A 26512-nucleotide genomic window follows, 5' to 3' on the forward strand; every position below is an offset into this window, starting at 1 on the left:
TGAAGGTTGAGGGGCAGTTTTATTTAGTTGGTTGATCCGGAGGAAGTGGTCTCTGATGTCTGCATTGCCGTTGTTTTTGGCTTTTGATGAAAGTGAAGGACTAGCGAGTTGTGTTGGATGATTGATTGGTGTTTTTACGCCCTTCGAAGCCTCCATTGGGGCCTTTTGGAGCTTCTCGCCGGCCTCTTCCGTTCATTCTAGCCGCAGTGGACGGAAAGGAGATTGGTGGCCACGGCTTTCCTCCAGTGGATACAACAACTTCGATTTCTGGCGTTTGGCGGATTTATGTGGGCGGTGTATGGGATGCGATTGGAGTCTGCTCCTGGTGCGCATTGTAATAAAGGCGCAAATTGAGGGGGGAGTTTCTTAGTGCCCTTAATGCAATAATGGGTCTGGTAATTCCCCCTGCGTCCGTGGCCTTCTGTTGGAAGCCCACTGGAGATGTAGCGTGAGCGAACGGGGCACACAGGGGGGGCCACTGGCGAAGTCGGACCTAGTCGGACCAGCCTAGACCACCACCCCCGGCTCTTACTTCGCAGCTGCCTCTAATGGCAGCCGCGCTCGCAGATACTCTGTCACGCCGGGCTGCCCTGAGTTGCTTCTTGCCTTGATTGTGGTTTAGGTGAGCTTAGGTGAGGGCTCTGGACACAGGGCGCTTGGGCAGGAGACCAAGGAAGACCAGGCAGGAAACTTATCCCAGCGACCAGCACAGCTCCTGGTAGCCCCTGCCTTGCCCTGCCCAGCTCCAGCAACGGGCTCAATTCCCACAATGTGCACAGCAACTGACCGGGTATTTTCAACAGAGGGGAAGGTAAAGAAATAAAGGTGTTCCAGGCGAGTTTTTCTATTTTTTAGGTGATAAATGGTAAGTCTTTTTTGCTGAGAAGCTCCTTGCCCCAGTAGGCGAGCTGTTGGGTGGCTGTAGCTCCTTTTCCCTTCTTTCCCTTCTTCACTTCCCTTTTTCCTCTTCCCTTACAGGACGACCTTCCCCCTGCCACCACCGCAATACGCCGCACCAAACAGACAAAGCGCAACGGCTTACCTCCCAGCCTGTCCGCTCCTGCTGCACACGGAAGAACTGCCAGCGCCTCCAAGCCGCCAGCCAGCCAGCCGTCGACCGCAAACAACAAGGCAGCACAGGGCGGTGCGGGCAGAATGCGGCGGTGATCGGGCGTAGGTGCAGCGGCCGCCAGGGAAGTCGGAAGCCGTCAGGGAAGGGAAGGGCGGCCGCCAACAGCAGCGGCGTTGCTGCCTTGCGGCAGACCGGAATTCGGTATCTGCGGTATCCGACAGTCAACGCAGAAGCGCGGCCAGGCTCGACTCGGCTCAGCGCTCAGCGCTCGGAGCGTCAGAGTGTCAGAGCGGTTCACAGCTACGGCACGTAGCTCCTCCCTCGGTCAGCCTAAAGGTCGAGAAAGTTTCAAAGCCACATTCTTGTTTGAATGACAGAGTGTTTTATCAGAGGACCTGCTTGGCTTGGCTTTGCTTGATTGATGTGTTTCCAGTATGACTTTATAACCAGATCATTGCTAGCTCTTGTGATGGTTCCCAGATGAAGCAAGGGATCTTCTAGGCCAATGTAGTGAAGGACAGTTGATATATGGGAGAACCATGATATTTTGTGATAATATCGGTTTGTCCTAATATACAAGGGTTTGGATCTTATTTGAGGTGAGCTGATCTTTGGACCAAATATAAATCCAGTACTTTAATGGTGCCAATGCAATGTGATCCTAGATTTCTTATCGATATCAAGATATGCTCTCAAATCGTCCATCGGTGTTCTGTGGCACAGATGCAGTTAGCGTTGTAGAAAGTTGTTTTCAGTAATTTGAATCAATGGAGTTTTCCTATGCCCCCAGATTTCTGCGCCATATGTATTTACCGCTCTCGCTTTCATTTCGTCTGCTTGCACAGCAGAGCCTACTCAGCAGTTTCTGCATAATTTAGCAAATCTCCGCACCACTCCCGCTTTCTGGGCCAGAGTGTTGCTCATGAATAGTTTCGGGGCCCACAAGAGGTTGTCATCCGGACAGATTCCCAAGTTAGTCACAGGTGGAAACATGTTTCAGAGGCTTGTTATAGAGCCTAAAGTCGCTCTCAAGTTAGATTTCTGATTGAGAATCATGTATTTTGTTTTCTCAACATTGACGGTTAACCTTCTGGTAATGCAGAACAACCCAAAATCTGCAAATAAGTGGTGCATTGATAGTTCTGCTTTGGCCGTTAGCACTTCGTCTGCTAAGAGTATAATTGAGATTGACTCCTTGCTCATTTTGGGCACTTCTAGATTAAGGTTAGTTAATGATTTTATAACCGCATTAAGGTAACTATTACAAAGAGTTGGCGCTAGGACGCAGCCTTGATTGACGCCTTGCTCTATTGGGATCTCTGCTCTATATCCGCCCCTGGTACTTTACTTCACTTGGGTGGTGTTACCGGAATGTAGTGCAATTATTAGATTTAATAGCTGTTCTGGGATTTCCTGCTTTATTAAGGTTTGCCATCACGTGGCGCAATCAACGCTGTCAAAGGCGGTTTGTAGATCGATCAAATCCAGATAAAGTGACCACTTTGTAAGCAATGTGCGTTTAGAACAGATGAGATTTAGTCTGAAAACAAACTTGATCTACTGTACTCTGACCTCTCCTGAAAACCACTTGGTACGGGGATATTAAATCTATTTCTTCCAGCCACTGCGTTGGGTAGCATTAAGGTGTAGTAAGGGTTTTAGGATTCAGGGAAGGGTAATGTAAATGGTTAGTATTCTGTTTAAGGGTAGGATAAGGTTAAGGGGCAGTATGAAGTTTGTAGTGTTCAGGGAAGGGTATCATTAAGGGATTAGTAAGGAGTTTTTAGGGTGCAGTGAACATTAAATTAAAATTACAGTGTGTTATGTGAAAAAACGACTTTAGCATAAACATTAAAGTGGAAGTAAATTAAATATGTTAATATTGTAATATAAATAATAAACTAAAATGGATAATTAAATTAACTTTTGGAATTTAAATCTATAAAGCTAGAAATATTCATTGCAAACTCTCCCTTCTTGCTTTACTTATCTTGTTGTAACAATACCTCGTGTAAAGGCTAATGAAGTTACAACTGACAGTACACTGAACAGGAATCGGAGAGATTAATAAGCAAACGGAAGTTGAGGAGCCTTAAAGACTGCACATCACATCTCTCTAGTCCGTACAAATCCATGAACTTTTAAACTAAAGATTAGAAAAAAAGCATCATTCTCTCAAAGATGGCCATGTTAAGGTATCTCTGAAGTTGATGTTGGAAAGGGAGGGGGTGAAAGGGCTGAGACTGCAATACAGCAACATATTCCTCCTGACTGCCCTCCTCCCAGCTTTGTTGCTGCCAGAGTAGAGCAAACATCATAATAGTCAAATTACCTAGGAGACATACAGCATCACAGTAGCATATTTGTGACTTGAAAGTCATGCTCAATCCTAACACACTACATTGACTTGCTGAAGAGCACTGGCTTGTGCAGATTGATAAACAAATGCTCACAAAAGCTCAGTTTGACTACAGATGGTGCTGAGTCCTGAAGATGAGTGTGGATGACCACGAAGACAGGAAAGGAGTAGGACTCACAAGAAATAGGCTAAATTGCAGTTACACAATATAAAGGGTAGGAGGTATGAAGTGCTATTTGTTTATGCCAAGTTCTAATAAAAAAATTATGTGCCACAACAGATGCCATTTTGTAAAATAAAGGATTGTGACGCAGTATGTGTTGAGAATAGTTCCTTAGCTTCTAGGTGTATTCCTTTCAGGCACTGCACTTCTTTTGTATGTGTATAATATCCGAACCATATGAGGTATGATTTGCTTTTCAAAGATTATTTTTAAGGGTAGTGGAGACTACCCATTGTGTAAAATAAATCTGGAGATAATCAAGCCACTCTTTTTGGAAGTGCAATTAGTACAATATAGATTCCTAGCATAGCTCCTTTTTCAACGAGTTCAGTACTCTAATGCAGTTATCATGCCATGCTTTATTGTCTCTGTAAACATTGTGAAGGTGACAGATTTTAGCCTTTTTACTTGATATCCTTAATTTATTTACAGTTTCTTGCGTACACTTGAAGCAAGGCAATCAGCTAGGCATGAGCTGGTGCCTGGTGTTGAGGCTTGTTCAATATAACGCACTAAACCCATTATTTCACCTAAATACTCTGCTGTGACATTAGCTGCCCTTAGAGCTCATAGCCAAGGCTGTGTTGTGCAGTGCTGAGTCTTTCGCCCAGTACATGAAAGTTCTAATGAGGTTCTAGATAAAAACACCTAGGGCCATATCACACAATTAGGCATTGGAAGTGCAAAGTTCAGACAGAGTCTTTAAAGTACTCTGGATGCAGGTAAGTGAAGAGTAGGTATTTTATTGCAAGAATACACCACCCACAGGAAACCCCTCCAGCTCGACGTGATTCATAAGAGCAGCTGCCAAGAAGCAGAGCTTGCATTCTAAACCTAGAATGCAGAATACAGACTTGACAGCTTGCACAAGCCACGGATAAGCAACACAACACATCTTCCCTTCCTTATTTGTTTTGCAGAAAACAAGCAAATGTAAGAGAAAGAACAATATTATACAAATAAACCCTAAAAAATATAAGACGCGTAACTTTAGGAAGAAAAGCTTAGTGTGTAATCCGACAAGCAAGCAGGTTTCTTCCTGATTCTTCTGCCCATCCCATTTAAGCCATTTCTGACCTCCTCAATTGAGCAGTTGTTGGTGACCACAGGCTCAACAAAAGCAGAATTGACAGCGGTGTCCTTACCTCCTCATCCTCATAAAGAGAATCTGTGTCATCCCAAATGTCATTCTTAACACAAGGGGAAATCTTAACATAAACACTTTTATCTCCCCTGACGATAGCAACACGTTTAAGGATCCAAACCTTACCATCACATAATTTGGCAGCATGTTTTTTAAACATCCATTACTTCAAAAGGTCCTGAGAACTGGCTAGCACCTTTTTTAACTCTCCATGGTTTTTTGACCTTGACAAGCATGCCATTGGTGCCCCTCGTACAATCATACATAGATTTATACCTCTCATGAGTGTCCCTGATCTTGCGTCTCACATGATCCAGATCTATGTTGGAAGAAGAACTCTCCACCAACCATGCAGGATTTATTTTAGTCCTAGCAACTCTACCCCTCATAATTTCAAAAGGAGTGCATCCAGTCATATCATTAATAGTAGTGCGATACATCCACACAGTTTTATGAACACGCAATTCCCAGACATCGTCTTTCATACCGGCAGATTGAACAGCAACCTTGAGTACCCTATTCAAGCTCTCAATCATGCTGTTCCCGCTAGGAGTATAAAGATGTTGTGCCCTGTTTTAGACCTAATTGATTGAAGTAGCTTTTCGCATGAAGGGATAAAAACTGTACGCTGTTGTCCGTGATGATTTGAGTGGGAATCCCTTCTTCTGTGAAAATAGTGTCTAAAGAAAATACAGCATCTGTATCCACATTGTCCACAATCTTGACAATAGGCCATCCTGAAAACACATACTTGGCTTCATTACCTACAGGACCCATGATGTCTACAGTATTGGTTTCCCATGGCTCATTGGGAATACACGGAATACTCATGTTGGGTCTCAAGGTTTTGAGAGATATATCTGCATTGCCACCAAAAACCATTTTTACCTGATTGCTTAACCTAATGATGCCACCATGGCTATCATGACAAAATTTGATAATAGAATTTCTTAACTCGAAAGGAGAAATAGCTTTATCACCTCTCCATAAAATGCCATTGGCCGAAGATAACTCATTACGTACCTCCCAAAAATACCTTAAATCAGGACTTAAAAAACTTTTAATGTGCAATCCATTTTTGATAAATGACAGGATTTTTTTGTTCAGTCACATCGATGGTTTATGCCTTTAACCAAACCTGTTTATCAATGAAAGGAATTCCCTCATGCACCAAAGCAATGTGAAAATCATCCCAAACATTACCCTTATTCTCTTTGGTCTTTAAAGGCATTCTTGATAGAAAAGCTGCAGGGACTTTATCTTTACCCGGAACATAAAAGATTTTATAAATAAAATCTTGAAATCTCAGACATTCTTGCAATGTGTGCCAAAGATTTAATCATACTATCAGTGGTGAGGAGATTAACTAAGGGTTTGTGATCCCTTCTAAGATCACACTATTTACTCCAAATAACATACTATCAGTGGTGAGGAGATTAACTAAGGGTTTGTGATCCCTTCTAAGATCACACTATTTACCCCAAATAATGTTTCCCTTTCTATTACTGAGAATTCTTCCTCAGCAGTAGTAAGCAGTCTGGAAGCAAAAGCAATGATGGCCTCCCCACCACCCTCTTGCTTCTGGGATAGAACAGCTCCTAAACCTTTAGAACTGGCATCTGTGGTGATCACGCTATGAAGATTGGGATCAAAACCAGACAAGGTTGTAGCTTCAGTAATGGCATACTGAACATCCTTGAATTCTCTTTCACATTCGCTACACCAGTTGAATTTGGATGTATTCTTCAAAGGTTGCCAAATTTGAAACACTCTAAAAGAGAAATTCTTTATGTACTTGGCGTAAAATTCTGTGAGCCCAAGAAATGATCATACATCATTTTTAGTTTTGGGTGCAGGAGAAAAAGTATTGCCTCAACTAGTTCTGGTTTAGGTTTCACACCATCCATGCATAATACGTGACCTAAATAAGTTACAGATTTTTTTGCAAATTTGCACTTTGAAAATTTCACAGTAAGACCCCTCACATCCAGAATTTCTAACACTTTTCCAAAAATCAGGTAATGTTCTTCTTTATCCTTCCCATACAAAAGAATGCCATCCTGAAAGCTTTGGACATTATTGAGTTGGCCAAATAATGAGTGCATTAATCCTTGAAAGACAGCCACAGCTGATGCCAGTCCAAAAGGCATTCTTTTGTATTGGTAGGAACCAACGGGAGTGATGAATGCAGTGTTTTTATTACTGTCTTCATGAAGAACAATTTGGTGGTACGCCACAGATAGGTCTAATGTTAAAAAATATTTGGCCCCCTTCACAGAAGCCAGCTTTTCTGAAATGCGCGGTAAAGGAAAATGATCAATGAGTATATTGTATTCAAATATCTTAAATCTATGCATAAACGAATATTCACATTAGAACATCTGGCAATAATGACAGGAGAAACCCATTCAAAGGATTCAATATTTTCTATAATATCCTCAGCAACCAAAAGATCCAGTTTTTTCTACCTCCTTTCTAACCGTAATGGGTTTGTTTCTAGCTTTAAAATTTTTAGGACAAGCGTCTTGTTTAAGAACAATGTTATGTTCAAAACCAGATCATTTTCTAATTTTGTCACTAAAAACTCTGGGAAATTTGCTAAGCATATCCTTCCCAATAACCTCACCTTCTTCTAATACCATAACTGGCTCAGGGCAAATAGGGTCAAGTAAAATACCAAGTTCACCCTGATCTAACCAACCTAAAACTGAGGATCCCTTTTTAGAAATGTACATTTTGCCTAAACTTTCACGGGTCTTGAATCAAAAAACCAAACAGCGAAAGCCCAATAAATCAATCCTTCCCCCGAATACCATTCAGGAGAAATATCCGATTCTTCCAGTGCAGATCCTAATTTCTCTTACAACTTGGATTGCCAAGCATTCTCATTGATGATGGTATAGGAAGAACCAGAACCAGCATACATTTGTATATCCACTCCACCAATGGTCATATCACAAAGAGTTTTTTGTTTTTTTACAGAAATATTGTTTACATTAAGAATACTGTCCCCTTCACCATCCTTGATATTGAGGACAAATTTTCATTGCAAAGTGAGGAAGAAAGGTCTGCTTCAACACATTTTAATTTGTTTCATTTTCTTTCTGCATACCTTTCCAAAATGTCCCATCATGCCGCAAACTGAAAATTTTTGTTTCAAAGCAGCACAGAACTTACTATTGGCAAGATGTGAGTGGCTATCACACCTAAAACATTTTTTAACTTTTTTAGTGTGGACTCTAGATTTTTCTTTACCTTTATCCACTTGGTTGTACTCATAGCTGAGCGTCAGCCAGCATTAACTTTGCTGCCGCATTCATTATGTTTAGTTTCTGACTCCGCTTGCATGACTTTGGCACTTCTGCTGGACATTTCTGCCTTTCTAACTAAAGCCAGGATATGTAGTAAATTGGAGTCCCCATTAACCCATAACCTCTCCTGAATAGACGGATCCTTGACGTGCATAACTACTTGATCTCTGATGAGATCTTCTTGTAACGATCCAAATCGACAGTTTAAAGATAAGGTTCTGAGCGCAGCCACATATTCATTGAAACTTTCATTATGCTATTGTCTTCTGTGAAAAAATTTTTATCTTACAATACAAACCTTGGGAGAGACTTGTCATATAAAAAATCCGCTATAGCGCAATCAAACACATTAGTGTCCACGTCCCCGCCAACAGCCTTAGACATTTGAGTAAATGATTTTAGACCTTCCGGACCTATGCAATGTAAAATAAATTGTTTTTTCTGTTCCAGAGACAGATTTCCTTGGTCATCTACTGTCTCGATATAGTTTTTATAAAAAGGTTTACATTCAACCCACTTCATGCATGGTACTTAAGCCAGCTGGCCAAAATAATTGGTGCGGGTTTATGAAAAGTTTTGTGCACACATATTAGGCAGACCAGCTGAACAGGTATACGAAAAAAGAATGAGGAAGAGTATAATGTCAAGTAGAGAATGCAAAGCAAAATAGAGGGACTGACAGCAAACAATATTGCTGGATGCGAGTAACAGTTGGTGGAAATGTCATGAGCTTGTCAGTGTCCCTTCTTCACCCTCTGAATGCTCAAAGAAATATGAAGGTCATATCAACAAAAAGTAGGCTCTTACCACAAGTACTTAAGGGATGAGGAAATAATGGAAGCTGAAGCTTGTGGTTGAAGAGCGGCACACATCAATCCAGGGAACTGGAGGCAATGGTAAGACATAGCGGTGTGAAATAGATCTACGTGGCGAAAAGGCGAATTCCAAGATGGCGTCACGTAGCATACGCTAGAAAGCGAACACCTGAAGAAAATGAAGTCACATAGAGTAAGATGGCGTCACAGAGCGTGCATACGCCAGAAAGCTGGCTCCAAAGGAAAATGGAGTCACGTAGCGTAAATCGTGCATGGAATAAGTCACAACGTCAATGGAAACTGAGCAAGCCCAAGTTGGTGACACGGTGCGTAGTGGGAGACATGTGCCAATCAAGTGCCAACTGCCAGTAGTCGTCGAAGGACCAAAAATTGACAAAATTCCACAACTCAGAAAAGGAGTCACAGGGCCGGGCAAACAGCAAAGGGCATCTCCTGAAGAGCTGCGAGGAGCTGTAGATTGACGTACGGCAGACAATGGGACGCAGCCACATAGGTAATGAGGAGACGATGCTCAAATCGCGAGGTCCGTCTGGGTGGTGTAGAAGGTCATCGCCACAATTGTTATGTACTGGACGCAGGTAAGTGAAGAATAAGTACTTTATTGGAAGAATACACAACCCACAGGAAACACCTCCAGCTCGACGTGATTCATAAGAGCAACTGCCAATAAGTAGAGCTTGTGTTCTAAACCTAGAATGCAGACTTGACAGCTTGCACGAGCCACGAACAAGCAACCCATAAACACAACAGACTGTGCCGCAGTTTGGGAATGGGAAGTAACTTAAATAGTTGAAGAGGTGGAACAGTGCTATTTTACCACCTTAGACAGTGGTATCAAGTTGCTTGTATCCTGAATTCTAAAGGCGTGTGTGTTACTTGTTGTACCTAGAACTATAGCAGAATTTGTTCTGGTTTCAAAGGTAAACAAATAGAACATGACAAATAGAATATAAAAAAATAACGTACACAAAATAACAAAGCTCGTAAGACATAGCAGGCACCACACAACAAAACAAACAAAACATGAAAGCAACACAAAAACCCCAGTAAAACAAATGACATCATAGAATAATAATACATCACAATAGCAAGCACAAAAATAACGTACACAAAATAACAAAGCTCGTAAGACATAGCAGGCACCACACTATAAAACAAACAAACCATGAAAGCAACACAAAAACCCCAGTAAAACCAAAGACATCATAGAATAATAATACATCACAACAGCAAGCACAAAAGCACTAAAAGACATCACTGGAAGAACATGTCAAACAACAGATAAGCACAACCATTGTTTTCACATTTTATCACCATCAAAAACCTGCTTTCAGAATACGGGGGTAAAAAGACTGTCTTAACGTACCACAAAGGACATGGATTAGCACCAGTCAAAAATGTGTTGTGATCACGTCCTTAGGCGGACCATTTATCAAGTGTAATGCAAATTAAGCAAACATTATGCTGTCAGTGCGAGAATGGAGATTCAAAGACGCCCACGTTCGACTCCACAACCTTCTGCGACCAAGAGACTAGTTATTGTGGCACACAGGGGTACCTGAAAGCAATGCACGCGGGATGAGATACCAAACAGTATCTATGCTAGTTTGTGTCCTCTGCAACCTCTTTGCATTAGTTGAGCATCATTCTCTGCAAAGTCCAGCTCCCGAGTAACTAACTAGTTGTAGTTAGTGCCCTGGTATTCTCACAGTATGTGGGCATGGAGCACTCTATAAGGAGGTTGAAATTCTCTCCCTAAAGATGTCTGCAGCTTTTTTCGGGACGTGCTTTTAAAATCTGACTGCCCATTCCTGCACAAACTGTAAAGGTCTGCTTTCTTTGTAAAGATGATATCAGGTCAGAGGACACTGCGCTCAGTGGGTACCTGTCATTTCAGATAGGCTAACGAGCCAAAGATCGGATGGGAACGACTTCTGATAACTACCAAGAAAGGTCATATTTAACTTGGTGACAAGAGGTAAACGGACCTTTACTCTCGCACACCTGTGCCAATCCTTTTTTGCGCCATGCCTCCAAGCTTAATTGTATGCATTGTGGCACAATTGTTGAAACGAAGCACCATGAACGGATGGTTATCTTAAACCTGCAACGCAGGCCTCTAAAGCAGATGCCTTAGCAAACAAAGCATTGTTTCTTGATTGGTTGCCCATTAATAATTTACAGAAACCGCCATTAATTTTTAATTCACCTGGGGTAGCTCAATAGTGTACTATTTTGATACTGATGGGCTTTTGAAAGAGACCAAAACGGTTGTATATGTAAAAAGTGCAAATGTTGTTTTTACTTAACATTGGTACAGAGGGTTGCGGCTAATTGTGTGTGCCCGTAGTGCTGGCGCCTGCTGAGGCCTGCATGAAGGGTTTGACGTATGTATTGCTGCAGGGTGACCTGGGTTGGGGACCAATGCATGGTTATTGAGGTTGTGCCTGTGGGAGACTGCCTGGGTGGTAAATGTACTGGTAGAAACCTCCCCCTAAGTGTTGCACACGTCCTCAAAAACAAAACCAATACGTGTACCTACATTTATTTAAATTTACAACAGAAAAATACCATTCTTCGCATTGCAAAAAACGTTATGGTTTTACAATCCTAGTTTTTGGTATCACATTGTCATAAATTCACTTCTCAAGATGTGCTCCTCATAAAACGTGGGTTTTTGCATATGCAAAAAAATTGTATATTTGTATACTGATATGCTAAGGGCCTAGTTTGACTTAAGGAAATGTGCATTTGAAAGTGTCCTGATTTTCAGATAGCTTTAGCTGTCTCACTAAAATTCTGTTTTTTCAGAAAAGAATCTGACATAATACACATAATGAGCCTCTTAACCAGTGTGCTTCATCCTTTGGTCTGCTTAATTGTCATTCACATTGTGCGTCTGCCTACCACAGAATAAAGTATGGGGCAATGGCTCAGACTACTTTACAAATTGTCTCCCTTCATTATGAGTGACTGCACAAAGCCTATGCACAGTGTTCACTTTTGCCTAAAAATTCTTTCTCTTCAGTAACAAAACTGGTTTAAAGTGTGGTTTTTATATTTTTATTTATTTGTAGTAACTTTGATAACAACTATTTATTTTGCCTACCTTTAAGGTGCTTTGTTTAATGGTGATTTATCTGCTGTATTCTTTTATTAAATTGTAGTTATAAACTGACATTTTGTAACATTTTGGTTAGATGGTGATTTATTTAGATTTATTTAGATGGTGATTTAAGACTCAAAACCCTCCTCTTCCCAAAATAGTTCCTGATTCTCGCCCGTCTCGGATTTTACAGTATTATAGCGCGGGGATGCCTTCGGGTCACCAGGCGCTTTACAAATCTCAAAATAAAATAAATAAATAAATTTTATGTTTTGCCTTCTTCAAAAATAATAATAAAATGTATTGGACAATTAAAGGCTTGTTCATTTAAAAAATCACTAGCAAAACAGCCACATCAGTGAAATTTTTTACATTTAAAATGTACAATTTTAGCACATGGCAGCCACATTTAGGTGGCAGCATATTTTCTCATTTTTTCTTTTTCTTTTTGTGGAACAAACTTTTGATTAAAACAAATAATGACCATCATACCAGCTTGCCAAGGCCAGACCAGTCAGCTTTGCCAATGCATGTTTTAAATATATATGTTGGTTAATGCATTTAGACCTTGTTTTTTATATCTGTATGTTGGAGATTCATCAAGATTGGCACTGGGCATTTATTGTTATTTGGGTTATTGATGCTTATGTGGCCACATTAAAACTTCTTTATGAAAATGCTTAAAACGTACTATATTTCGAAGTTAGTACTGGATTTGTGGTGCTTCCCTGATCTAAGTTAAAGACTGGCCACGTGTCTGTTCATCATCAGCGTAAGAGTCAGTGTGTTGTTCTTTGAGTTAACATTTTTAAATCAGTTGAGTGATGCACAAGAATCTATGCTTGTGCTTCCCTATGAACAAGTACACTTTGCAATCTGTAACCAATAGGAAGTCATGTTACTTACTTGACATTAACTTGCTCCAGTCCCTAAAATTCCAAAAAGGTATACTCCATACCTTATGAAGCAAGCAAAATACGATATACAGTTGACATGCACAATTATCTCAAATTAATTGATTGGTTATGTAGTATGTTGTAGTATGTAGTGACTAGGGTTGTCGAGCCTGGTGCAGGGACCTTGTGCTACACATAGTTCGATTTAATTGGTTTTTGTGTACCTGGTATGTTCCCCACAGAGAGGACCCACATCACAAGTACCCTGAAAGCAGCTCCTTTTGATAAGGATGCCGTCCTGCAGAGTAGTCTCATCTGCAGGGCAGACAAGGTCTTCTAAAGTGAACTAACCTCGCAATGTCTGGTGGTTAGTGACAGCTGATCAGTAGTAAGGTATATGCTGTTTTAACGCTAACAGATTAGTGATGCTGCCTACTGGCCCTTCCAAGGGTATGTGGGCAGTCTGTCATGACTGGGATCCCTCACTTTCCTATGAGATTGAAATTGGATACACCCGACATGGGTTCTGACTGTGTATCTCCAACCGGGAATTGTCAGTGAGTCAGTCCTAACTCTCACTGTCCCTATTTTGACCACCCTCCTCCACTGCGCACATCCCTGCACTGTTCTTTCCTCCTCCATTCTACTCCTGCTCGGCCGTGTTGTATCTGGTGTGTGTCAACAACCTGTTTGCACACACCCACTTGTTTCAGCAGCACTACCAGTGGCTTGCAAGAGGAAATACATACATGGATGAAGAGACCGGCGGTGTGACAACTGCACTCACCTGCAGCAAACAGATGTCCACTGTGCCCATTCCTGTATCCAGCTTAGAAGACAAGCTGCAGACAAGCTGCTGCCTCTGATTGGCTCAGTCCGTTAGAGACGGACTGAGTTACCCCACTGATTTGTATGGGATGTTGGCCATCAAGGTGGATTCTCAGATATTTCATGCGTTGGTTACTGCGGAGTGGCCTGCCAAACAAGAAATATGCAATATGCACTTGACTTTGGCCGGTTCTCGTTACATTTTCAGTTGCCTGGTTGTCCTAGAATTGCCTGCCATTAACTGTGAATGTAAGATGATCCTCGGGGTTAGAGAATCAGTTAAACATATGACTTTGGTGAAGCGTAGTTCAGTTGGTGGTGTGCAATAGTATTTATATGATGTGCCGCGCCTGGCTTTCTTGTTGTTGGCCCAGTACTTGTGAATTCTGAATAGCCCGAGTTGAGTTGGGCCTCTTGTCCAGTCTTTGGGTTGTACAGGCCAGTTGGGTCAAATGAAGTACATTAGAAATTCAGATCCCAGAATTCATTAGTTTCCTTGGTGAGAAGATTCGGAGGGGGACAATGTCGTATGTGGGGGCATGGAGTTATCGTAAGGACTTGTATTGTTTGGTAGTGTGATGAAAGGGAAACACCATGCACTTGAACTGGACCTGCAGCCCATTTTCATGTCCAGTATGAATGGCGGCTAGCCCAGCTCCTTCCAAAAGCAATGTATTTCATTGGTTGTTCACTTGACAGTACTGTGTATATGTGGGTAGCAGGAGGCATGGAAAGGAACTTGCCAGTTGACATTTCTGAAACTGAGCAGTGAGATGCATATTCGTTCTCACTGATTCATACATTTATCTGTGAATCTTTCTGGGCATAGTCATTTTTTGTTGAAATGTATAGGCCCAAGGTTTCCTGGACCTCGGAGATTGGCTGTGAAGTTTGAATGTCTGTACCTAAGAGATGGGGATTCATGCTTTTTTTAGCACACATGCCTGCCTCGGAAATAACCTCAGTGACTGAAGAGGCTGGAAATGTAACTGAGATGTTCACTTTGCAGTCAGAGAGAATGAGTTTTGCATAACATAATCTCCTGGCTCCTGCATGTGTTTTATCTATTTGCAGATTCCCTTGAGTTCATGGAGATCTGGAGACTCCTTACTTACTTACTTTTTAGGAAAATCAAGGCTATTCCAACATTAACACGGCCCCTGTCCAGGCACTGCTGTCTCTCGGCGCTTTGTGCCAGCGTAGAAGCTGCTCCCCCCATAAAGCAAGCCAGGCTAGCAAGAGCAGTAAATATATCATCATGAGAATGTAATGATACATGCCAGCACTCCCTGTCTGTTCTGCCTGGTAGCCGCGGTAAATTCTAGGTGCCACTTCAGTTTACAGTGAGGGGTGGATGGTGGTAGGAGGGGGGTTGAAATGCTTCCTGTAATCCGAATGCACTCTGCGACAATGGAAACTGTTGCCACTCTAGTGAAAGGAAGCGGAAAGGTGCACAACGACTCAATAAAAAAAAAATAACAACACCACCACAGACTTGTGCCTGCCGTCTTCTGAGTTCATAATCTGGAATACAACAAAGCAATTGACGTCTGAAAGAAAACAAGAGCACACATAGGTGCTCAGAGAAATTAGTTGAAAGTGCAGACAAACGTTTATGTCTCTATATTCAAACTAGCTAAACAGTTAAAAAGGAACTGATCAACAACAACATGCGGGATATAATTGCATGAAAATAAAAATAGCCAACTTAATATTATTAAATACACTACGCGCATATTATGGAACGATATGAAACAGTATCCGATGCGTGAACATATATGTTTAGTGAAATAAAATAAAATATATTTATATATTGCAGAGATTGGCAAAATTGTTCACGGAAAAATGATGAGAGTTGAACTTTGTAAAACACAAATGCAAACAGCGCTCTGAATTATCAATTTGATCGATGCAAAATGAGTATTATATGTTGTCTTGTTCTGTGTTAAACTGGTCTCTGCTCACGACACCAGAGCAAGGCTTCCCCAAGGCTCCCGGCAGCGGGCTGTAGGAAGCGCCCTCTGTGAAGGCGCTATGAAACCCCTCTGAGTGGTACAGCGCCCCTCTGCCCTCCTAGGATGCCCGAGTGCGGCTAGAAGCCCATAGAGGCGCTGTACTGAGCGCTGCCTGCCGCAGTACCAGCCCGGCACGACCTTGTAGCGACGCTGATCCGGCCTAAGAATAGACATGCAAAGAACAAAACTGATTACCGAAGTAAGGTGTAGCAAAGCTCGTGGTTGGTATGTGTTAGGAACTGGTTGAGTGGTCGACTTTCCAGGAGACATTCAGGAAGAGCGTTTATACAGGCCAACAAATTCATTCCAGCGATTGTTGAATCATGATGCTTGATTAAACCAGCACCGCCTCTCCCCTACCTCCTCCACTGCCGAGGAACGCGCAGGAATGACTGCAAAAATGCAAAAAAATAAATAAAAATAGCCGGAAACGCGATAATGAATCCCGCTCCTCCCGGACTGGTGACCTGACTCATGGTTGCCATGGCGATATTTTAGAAAATACGCTTGCGACACCGTAAGTCACGTCCCAGTCCTCGAGAGGCGGGATCACAGCCGGACAAATCATCCGAACACGGGCTTTGTCCAGTGGCAGGCCTCCGTTTGGCGAGGCTGGCCAATGGAAGAAGGGGTGTGGTTTCATGCTTTTCTTGCTAACAAGAACTCTTGCCTGCGACAGTGCATGCGCTGCAACGCAGGCTTCGACCTAAAAAGGGGTATGGCTGCAGTTTTGAAATGTTCTGTGTAAGATCATCCTTAAAACTGCTGTAGACAAACTGTGGTTTGAAGATAATTCAAACATTTTATAACCATATTCCCAAATCTGATATTTATTGTGGCATGATTGGTGATGTCAAGTGCATCTGATACATCTATAATCAAAACACACATAGTCAAGCAAGGGAGACAAACTCCTAGTCCGTTCCCCTTCTTGAATGAAGAAAACTTGAAATGGTTCCAGAAGATGGTGTTTGTGTGTCTTCCATGAAATGCTGTTGTGTCAGGAACAAAATTGTGTAGTGGCTTAGTCAGAGTGATTTATGGTGCCTGGGGGATGTATGTGTAATAGGATAGTTGGTCACTTGGAGATGATGAGCAGTGAATAGTGTGGGTGTGCTCCTGATGTGGCACAAAGAGAAGCATCTCAAATACCTGTAACCTCATGTATCATTTAGTAGATTATTTGTATTGTTGCTTGAATAATCTCTATGTCTTGGAGGTTACATTTATCTCCATCCTACTATTTTAACTGGGTAATGTAAGTTGTGATTAAAAGAGACAATAGATAGATCAGAACAATAGATTGATAGTGTTAGAAATGGGGGTTCTGGTTGGCTAAGATATGCACCCAAGCCAGGCAGAACCCACCACTCTAGTCAGGGTAAGTCAAATACACACCAAAGATAACCTGTGCTCACCCTATTGTAGCTTGGCGCAGAGCAGACATGCTTATCTGCAGTGCATTACGCATTTGTGCAACTTACACTCAAACTAACACAATGAATACACCACAAATAGACTGCACACAGAGTAATAAAAATTGATTGCTTTATTAGGCATTACACAAAAAGACTAAAATGACATGAATTGCATAAGTAGGGCATGAGATATGCATGTTACAGGTATCAAAGTAAAACACTGTGCTGAGCATCACTTAAGCGCAATGGACCACATTTAGAACTGGTGCGAAAACACAAATCACAATAGAGATAAGTTGGGGTTGTTTCCCCGCATTATCGTGTTCCAAAGAACGTACACGGGTACCTATAGGAAAGTGTGCACCGGGTCCATCAGATCCGGGGACCCAAGAGAATCCCAGCCACCTGCAAGTGCACGGCTCACCTTGAAAAGACATCCTGGGTCTGGTTCACAGTACCTGACTTCGAACGTCGTGTGGGTGACAGCCATAGGGACCAGAGTCCGCGCCACTGGAGGTCACAAATAAGAAGGTGGTGCAGTGTCGGGATCTGAGCTGTTCACGACTGCGTCACTCTTCCTCGGGCACAGGCAAGCTGGTGATGCCAGCGCACAGCTTGGAATCCGCTCACGTAGCCAAGGTTGATGCAACGGCACAGCGATCTCACTTTGGTGGCCGGGCCCGCCTATGTGGATGGAGTTCCCCGCATTGCTGGGCAACCTTCCAGTTTCACGAGGCCAGGGCTTCCACTTGAACTATAGTGACTCTATCCTCAGAGAGTGCAGCGTTGGGGAAAGCACAAAGCGCTCAACATGCGCTAGTGAAGTCAGGTTACCCAACGCACGTAGATCTGAGTGCAAACACCACGATTCCACAGACACGCTGTTAGGCGGAAAACCCAATCACTCCACACATGCTGTCCTATGTGAGAGGTGACGCAAGGAGTGGTGATCAGAGTGCTGTTACCGGGCTCATGGCGGCGCAGGCAGGATGAATCTTTAAAAGCCTTGAGATTCCACAAGAACAGGGGGCAACCTAACAAGCCCTTGGAGAACAGGCCAACACAGCAAAGCAGTTAATAAAATAGCAGTCTCTCATGGCAGCACAACAGTCCTCCTGGCAATGTGCAGATGTAGAGCCAGCGGCATCTGGTTACAAGTCCCACGCAGTGTCTGATTAGAGGGGGTCAGTGCCCCAATACTTATACCCAAAAGTGCTTTTGATGTAGGGGGTCACTTCAAAGGAGTCCTCTGAAGTGCACAATGATCCATTTCATCCCAGATCTGACTACAGACTACAAGGAGGGGGTAAATCAGCCATTTGTCTGAAGGCAGGACACAATCCATTCAAATGTAAGTGTGAACCACCTCTCCCTGCCCAGGAAGACTATCAATAGGTAGATGAATGCAGATGTGTCTCTTGTCACACGCAGCCCTTCCTCTGTTGTGTAATGCACAAAGTTTAGCTGTCACTGAACCCAAACATGTATTGGAGACAGGCTTACAGGCACACAGCCTTATAAGCACATAGAATACCTACTTTTAAAAAAGTGGCATTTCCAAAATAGTAATGTGAAATCCAACTTTACCAGTAATTAGTATGTATCACGACCATTCGATGCATGGCAACTCTACTCCTTTCTGATCAGGAATTATCACTTTAAATTATCTAAGGGAATTCTCAGTGCTAACCTATGATTGAAGTATGCCTCACAGCAGTGAAAAACAAAATAGCCTATTTGTCACTACCAGGATGTGCAAAACATAAAGGTACGTCTCCTACCTTTTACTTACACTGCACCCTGCCCATGGGGCTGCTAAGGGCCTACCTGATGGGTGACCTATGCATAATAAAAGGGGAACTTAAGGCTTGGCAGGAAGTTTTAAATGCCAAATCTAAGTGGCATCAAACTACACACATAGGCCCTGCAGCAGTAGGGCTGAGACAGGGTTGAAAGGCTACTACTATAGGTGGCACAATCAGTGCTACAGGTCCACTAGTAGTATTTAATGTACAGGCCCTAGGTATATGGTATACCCCTTTACAAGGAACTCACTAGTAAATCAAATTTGCCAAACCGGTGTAAACCAATCCTACTATGTTTTAGGGAGAGAGCACATGCACTTTAGCACTGGTTAGCAGTGGTAAAGTGCCCAGAGTCCTAAAGCCACCACAAACAAGGTCTGAAAAAAGGGAGGAGGAAGGCAAAAGTTTGGGGCTAACCCTGCAGAAAGGGCCAGGTCCAACCGAAATATTCTTAAGATAAAGACTGTCTGCCAAAATAGTTTAATTGTGATGTGACCTGGTATAAAGAAGAATTAACTAGCTACGCCACAGTAAGTTCCACTTATACTGCGCTCTTAATATAGTCTTCTTCGTATGTTATAGTGACTATCCCGGTTACATATTTTATCGTCTATCCTGAACTTTGTTCCACCGGTCTAGGCCCCATCCTTATACAGGAGCCTTTGAAAAACTTGGCAGAAACTGGAGGAGGTCTTTCATGAACCCTTAGAGCGCACACATTATGTCAAGAGTCTGAGCAATTGCTCTTCTTAAAGAGGTAGTGCACGTAAAGATATGTTTGTGCGTGGTTGGAGCTTCTCCTAATTCAGGAATAAATAATTCCCCCAAGTTCAGAATGGTTTCTCTTCAGGAAAGTGCCCTCTTATCTCCAGAACAAACTTCACCATTATCGTCCCACAAGAAATTTGAGATCTAAAGACCAGCCTCCGCTCTTCCCCCACCGCATTTGCACAGTCAAACACTGTAGACATTCTTTCTCCTACCTTGGCCCCACCATTGCAACAAACTCTCCCATCACATTCATGACTGTTCTTACTTAGTCCTCTTTTAAAATCTTCTAAAAACCTGGCTATTCTAATTTCTCTCTCCATTTTCCCCTTGCGCTCTAGTGCCGAGATACCCCCGCAGGGTGATTCCCTGCGCTATATCAAGCTCAGTCAACATCGCATAACACCCAGTGCTGCAGCAAATAGTAGCAACTTTTTGTTTGTGCCTCAGGTTTTGCTCAGGATGATATTTTTAGAACACTGTATTTCTTTAGTTTGTGGAAAATAATGAGGATGAAATGTACAGCTGACATGACAGATTTGCGTGGCTTTCCAGCCTCCATAGAAACGAAATTGGAAACAGACTAACGTATGCTATGAGATCTGAAAACCAGAATAAGTATGAAGTAAGTATGTGAAATAGAGAAAAATAAGATGAAAGTGCCTTTTTCCGTGAAGGTTGAAAGTTTCAGAAAACGTGGAAGACAGTGTAATATTCATTCTGCCTTTTTGTAACCATTATTTGTTTTGACTTTTTACAGAAAGCACCGGTCTCATCAGACCCACTAGATGCATTGTCTGCGACTTTAGGGGCAGGTGATCCAAAACCAACAGAAAAAAAGCCTGCTGTGGATAAAGTGAAGGTAAGTAACAAAAAATCCACAACATAAAATCTGGGTTAAGGTTTCAAAAAACTCATTGGTGTGAACATTATGCATTAAATCGGTGAATAATGCTATTAACGATCGTATTCACTTGGTTATCTACACAATTGCAATATAGTATTTAATTGTTGAAAGTCATATTTTTTTCACATTTTTGACAGAATTTTGTGTTCTAATTAATTTCCTTGGATCTGTCTTTAGATTTTACACCATGGTCACATTATCGTATACAACACTTCCACAGTTGTGTCGGAAGGTCAGAGTAGATCTAATCGAGAGATACCTTTTAGGTTGGAAGACTACCTGACTTAATGCATGCCCCCACTGACTCCTTGCTGTTTCTTGGAGGGTTCACTTTATCTACATGTTCTTAGAATCTCAAAATGACATATGGGACAAAAGGATTCTGAATTGATTCAGGAAGTACGCACATCCGGAATTAATAAATGGGGTGCCCAGAGCAAAATGAGCAAACATAAGCAGCTTCCCGTACCAAAAACCTAGGAAGAAAATTGCACAGAATCCAAGCTTTTATAATCTTTATTCACAGCAGTCATTTGCTGTCAAATAGCTTTGTGTTATTTAAAAACCTACACATACACACACCCATAAATGTGGACGTCCCAAAAATTAAATTAAATCTTGATTATTATATTAACATGATTTTAGAAATCCAAAGGCAAGCCTGTTTGCATCCATCGGAGCAGGTTATGCTGCCCAACATCTCGCTTACACTACTAAAGAGCTTAAACAACTATACTCCACAGCTTATCAACCAGATCATACAACCACCCAACTTCTTGTGGATCTAGGGCTATTTAATATTTCTAGCACACACAGCCCAAGCGACAACGTGTGCACACCCTCTCCAATTGACTCTCTAGGGCACTCACCCCCTTGCAACCGCCTCCAAATCTGTTATTTGAGCACAAGGTCCATGGTTTAACATCAAACTGAAATCCATCAGCTTGTAGCCTCGGAGAATCTTGTTTTTTTATTTTTAACTGAGACTCGGTTAACAGCTGAATTATTCCCTGGCATTCTTACGGCTCTCCCTGAAAACTACTACATCGTCTCTACTAATTGTCCCACTGGCGAAATGGGAGGTGGCTATGCAGCCATCATATAAAAGCACCTAAACTTTTCCAGTCTTATACCCCTGGATATTCCAAAGACTGATAGCATTTTAATTAAACTTGATTCCTTCACTTCTCCTCTAATCTGTATTCTAGTTTATAGGCCCCCAGGTCACATGCCTTACTTTCCTCAGACCTTTGCGGAACAGATTTCATTACTTATAGTTGAGTTTGCTACAATCTTAATCATTGGTGATTTTAACTACTGGGCTAACGAGGAGACCAGAGGTCCATAATCTCTTGACTGTGCTAATATGCTTAAATCTTACCCAAAGTGTTACTACACCTACTCACTATAATGTTCATATTTTGGATCAAGTCTGGACTACTGTTTTTTCAGTCAGTTCTAGTGTGGTTATGCAATTTGTTTGGTCAGATCACTTTTACTTACATTTTCACTCACAGATGTTTCCTCAGAAAGGCCTCAACCCAGCACCGACAATTTCTCCAGAAATTGGGCACATGTTAATATTGACTCCTTTTGTAATTATTATAGCCAATTCTCTGCTGGAGATTAAGGATAGTCTTCATAGACTAGAGGGAGGGTATTTTGAACTGGCCGACAAAAGCCAGTGACTTCTATGCCCCTCCCCGAAAAACCAGACCACCTAGACTTCATGCTGCTTCGAAATGGTTTTCAGAGGATTTGAAGTCAGCCAAATTATGCTGTGCGGAACTCGTGTGACAAAAAGACTATTCTACTGATAAAAAGGCAGTCTATCTTTCATGTCTCAATTAATATAAAAAGCTTATCAGACAAGCCTAATCTACTTACTTTTCATATAGAATTATCAAATCAACCAATAAGTCGAAGGAAATCTTCAAAATTGTGTATGAACTGCCCAACCCTGAGAGAGTCATCCTAACAGTTACGCCCATGCTGATACTATGAGAGATTTAAAATTCCTTTTTTATCAATAAGATTGCAAACATTAATGCAAGCATAGCTTCAGGTTCTCCTGCAACAACCACCTCGACTTCAGACTGCAACTTGGTTACTATGTCTGTCCTGCCTTTGATCAGTAAAGAACCTCCCATGGACCTCCTGATCAAGGTAAAATCAGGTTCTCCAGATGATCGTTGCACCCCCACTCCCCCAAGGTTCAAAATACAGTTTGTTACTGCTTTTCCAGCCCAGCCCTTGCCTTGTTCAACAACTCTGAGTCATGGCATGGTGCCCAGTTCTTTTAAGGAGGCAACTGTCATCCCTTTGTTAAAAAAAGTTAGTGATGATCCTTCTGTTCTGAAAAACTACTGCCCGATATCTTTACTTTCCTACTTAGCTAAGGCACTCAAGGCCCATTTAGCCAATTGCATTGGCTCCATTGTAGAGACAACAAACTTTGTTGACCCTCATCATGCAGGCTTTCTGCCTGCCCATTCCACCGAGTCATTCTCTCAGTGATGGATGATCTCCGTCAAGCGGCTTATAAGGGCCTCACTCAAGCTCTGGTACTCCATGATCTTTCGGTGGCTTTTGAAAAAGTCAACCATGATATTTTGGTCAACTTTGTCAAAGCCGCAGTCCTTTGGGGCACTGCACAAGACTAGGTCGAGTCTTTTCTGACTGATAGCTCACAAGTGGTCAGGCTATCCATTTTTTGCTATTCTAAGGTCTATTTATCCTGTGGTGTTCCACAGGGTTCGTCCCTGTTCCCGCTTCTTTCCAACCTATACATTTGTCCACTAGTTTATTCCCCCAATCAAAAGAAGGCCAAGGTTTAGAACTATGCAGACCATCAGACTGATTTTCACCATTGATTATACCTCGAAATGTGTTACTACCTTTCAACACGCAATGATGTTATTCATGAATGGATGAATGCCAATCAACTCAACTCCAATAAGACTGAGATTGTCATCATCAAAAATAAGTTGGACTTATGGAAGCCCTCACTTTGGCCTGCAACCATGGGCTCTACCCCTTTGCCTAATAAATATGTGCTGAGCCTTGGAGTCCGGATCAATGATAATTTGACCATGAAACCTCAACTTGGGGCTGTGACTTCCTCATGTGTTTTTTTTAACTTGGGAAAATCCGAAAGATGAGTAAATTTCTTTCCTTTGAGGCTCTCACACAAGTAGTCATTGCACTTATCCTTACTTGGCTGTACTTTGCCTACTCGCTGTACTTGGGTCTTCCTAACTGCTTAATTTGTAGACTTGAAATGGTGCAGAACCAAGCTGCTAGACTGTTGGCTCATTAACCTCGCAACTGTCACAGTACCCCCTCACTTAGAAACTTGCTGTGTCTGCCTGTAGAAGAGCGTTCCATCTTCAAGGCAGGCAGCCCCGCATTTGTTTCTGCCCGTATTCAAAGACCTACTCCCAGGCGCAATCTGAGGTGATCATACGGCAATCTTCTCACCATCCGTTTCTGTAAAAGTAAGACCACTGGTGGCTCCAGGATTGAAGTACTGGCTCCCTACATTTGGAATGCTCTCCCCTCAAAAATCAGGTTGACTTCCTGCTGCACTGCATTTAGAAAGCTCCTAAAGACTTGGCTCCTTAGGATGGCATGTGAGTAACTGCCTGTTTATTTATTTATGAAGTTTTATATAGCAAGCTATGACCCAGTTACCTCAGCGCCATGAAACCAGGTGTATATGCACTTTAGAAATTGTTTTAGCGTGACATTTTTAGTATGCTTTTGAAAAAATCCAGGTTTTCAGGGACTTCTTAAACCTGCCAAAGAAAGAATAGTGCCCCACCTGGTGAATTTGTGCCAAATTATCAGCCTAGGTTGTTCTTAGCAGAACTTTGCGAATCGCCTCCTAGTAAAAATCTGTAGATTTTTAGGTAGAGATGGAAGGGGTCCCTCTGACCATCACAGTAACTGCTGGTCAGAGGGACCAAATGGCTGCATCTAATGACAGTTACGCTCCTGTTTGGAGTCATGCACTAGTATTTTCTGGCTTTTGCAGATATGATTGGTTGTGTCAATTTGTAGCATGCCCCATGTGTTCATTTAGCTTGTTGCATTGGGGGATTTATTTATTTATTTATTTATTTATAAACAGTTTTCTATAGCGCGAACTAGACCCATGGGTATCAGAGCGCTTTACAACAATGGCATAGGATAAAACAGCAGTGTATATAACAAGCAATGAGATTGCGCTTTGACTTCCACTGTTCTTCAATTTCTCATTTTGTTATCTTAAGAACCCCATAGCTGTGCCAAGAAAAAGGATAACCACTAGCTTTGCTGCTAAATCTGCGAGTATTTAAACAATCATTACCCTTCTAATTTTAGAAATCCAGATTTTCCTTATTATGTGATTTTGTTACATGGCAACAAACATTTAAATTACTTATAGTGACCGATGCCAACCACATAAGCCACGGCGAGTGCCTTGTGGCAGCCTCTATATTGGTCAGCATAGAGGAAATGTCTTCAGAGAATTGATATGTGTCAGTGCTTACTTGCTCTATGCTCTATCAAGCTGGAAATTGTGGTTGAGCATGCTGCCTGCTGTACCTATTGTACTTACTGGGCCATATTTAGCCCAGATGATTTTGACAAAGACTAGACAATTGCTGGCTCTTGACACGTGGATTATTGTATACAAATTGAGTACATCTGTGGCAGAGGTGGCTTAGAAAAAGTTATGCATGGATGGTTTGCTGTTTATTAGGGAAGCAAATGCCAAGGGTAAACTGATTACCAACTAGGGACTGTGTACATCAAATTAAGCAAGGCTAGGAGTATTTCAGATGGAATAAGGCATCCTGGTATGATATCAAATTATATTTCCTGTATTTGTAATAGTTTAGGTTTCTTTTGGTCTCCCTTACCTCTAAAGAAACAAAAGTAACTCTTCAGCATCCCAAACCTTAGCCCTTTTGCCTCCTACCAATGCCTAAGCTACCACTAAGTTGATTCTTTTCAGCGAGCTGGGTCAATACTAGAAAACATGTGGGGTAGCAAAAGAAATTAAAGGCCTGTGTTGACTTCTTTCTTTGTGACGAGATCATTGCATGCGTATTTGGCACCAGTCTGGCACACCCATTGACCAATCCTGAATCTAGAGAGACCAGGGGCTTGAACTAAAGTTTTCACAAATGTGTTTGAGGCTGTCAGCAATGCAACATCCTCCTGAGCAATGGACAGAGAAAGAACATCACCTAGAAACCCTGTCACCGAGAGCTCACTTGTAAATGCTTGATCTCTCCATACTTGATACATCTATGAGGTTCTGTACGATACTCCTGGATAAGTTGAATGTTTTCCTCCAAGATTCCTTCAAATTGCTCCCATCTATAGACAATCCTTCATCATGCTTTTGATATTTTCTTCCATATCGTTATCTTGTGGATGAGCGAGGTGGTCTATGTTGATCTTCTGCAACTGGCTCAAAGAGATTTTTTAAATAGATCATTAACCTGAATTTTAGTTCTTTAGTGATCCTTGGTAATTGTTTACCATAACTACAACACTGCCTTTACCAGCATAGGATATTTTCATATTTTCCTTTGAACCCTACATTCTCTAACTTGCCTAAGATTTCCTCTATCACAAGATTGAGTGTCCCCTCATTGCAGAAGGCATCCTGAAAGAATGATTTCAGTTGGATACTTCTAATTATGGATGTTGCACCTTTAATATATCCCCAGTCACCAATCTGGATCAAGAGAATTTGCCATGCCATGACTCTGCCCTGCTAGAACTTGGCACTGTATGGTGCCGCAGTGACTCCGTATTGCCCAAAAGT

The 26512-nt window shown here is 42.0% G+C and overlaps 1 protein-coding gene across 24 annotated transcripts in view; it reads left to right on the forward strand.

Moving 5' to 3' along the window:
• CAST (calpastatin) overlaps positions 1–26512 on the forward strand; it is a 685784-nt gene that overhangs the window by 466937 nt on the left and 192335 nt on the right. For all 24 annotated transcript variants that reach the window (XM_078675414.1, XM_078675406.1, XM_078675407.1 and 21 more), the window contains one exon: positions 20542–20643. In XM_078675414.1, the coding sequence (XP_078531540.1) occupies positions 20542–20643 (102 nt within the window). The remainder of the gene's footprint in view (positions 1–20541; positions 20644–26512) is intronic.

This window comes from Lissotriton helveticus, chromosome 2_1, assembly GCF_964261635.1.
Source record: "Lissotriton helveticus chromosome 2_1, aLisHel1.1, whole genome shotgun sequence".
Taxonomy (NCBI): domain Eukaryota; kingdom Metazoa; phylum Chordata; class Amphibia; order Caudata; family Salamandridae; genus Lissotriton; species Lissotriton helveticus.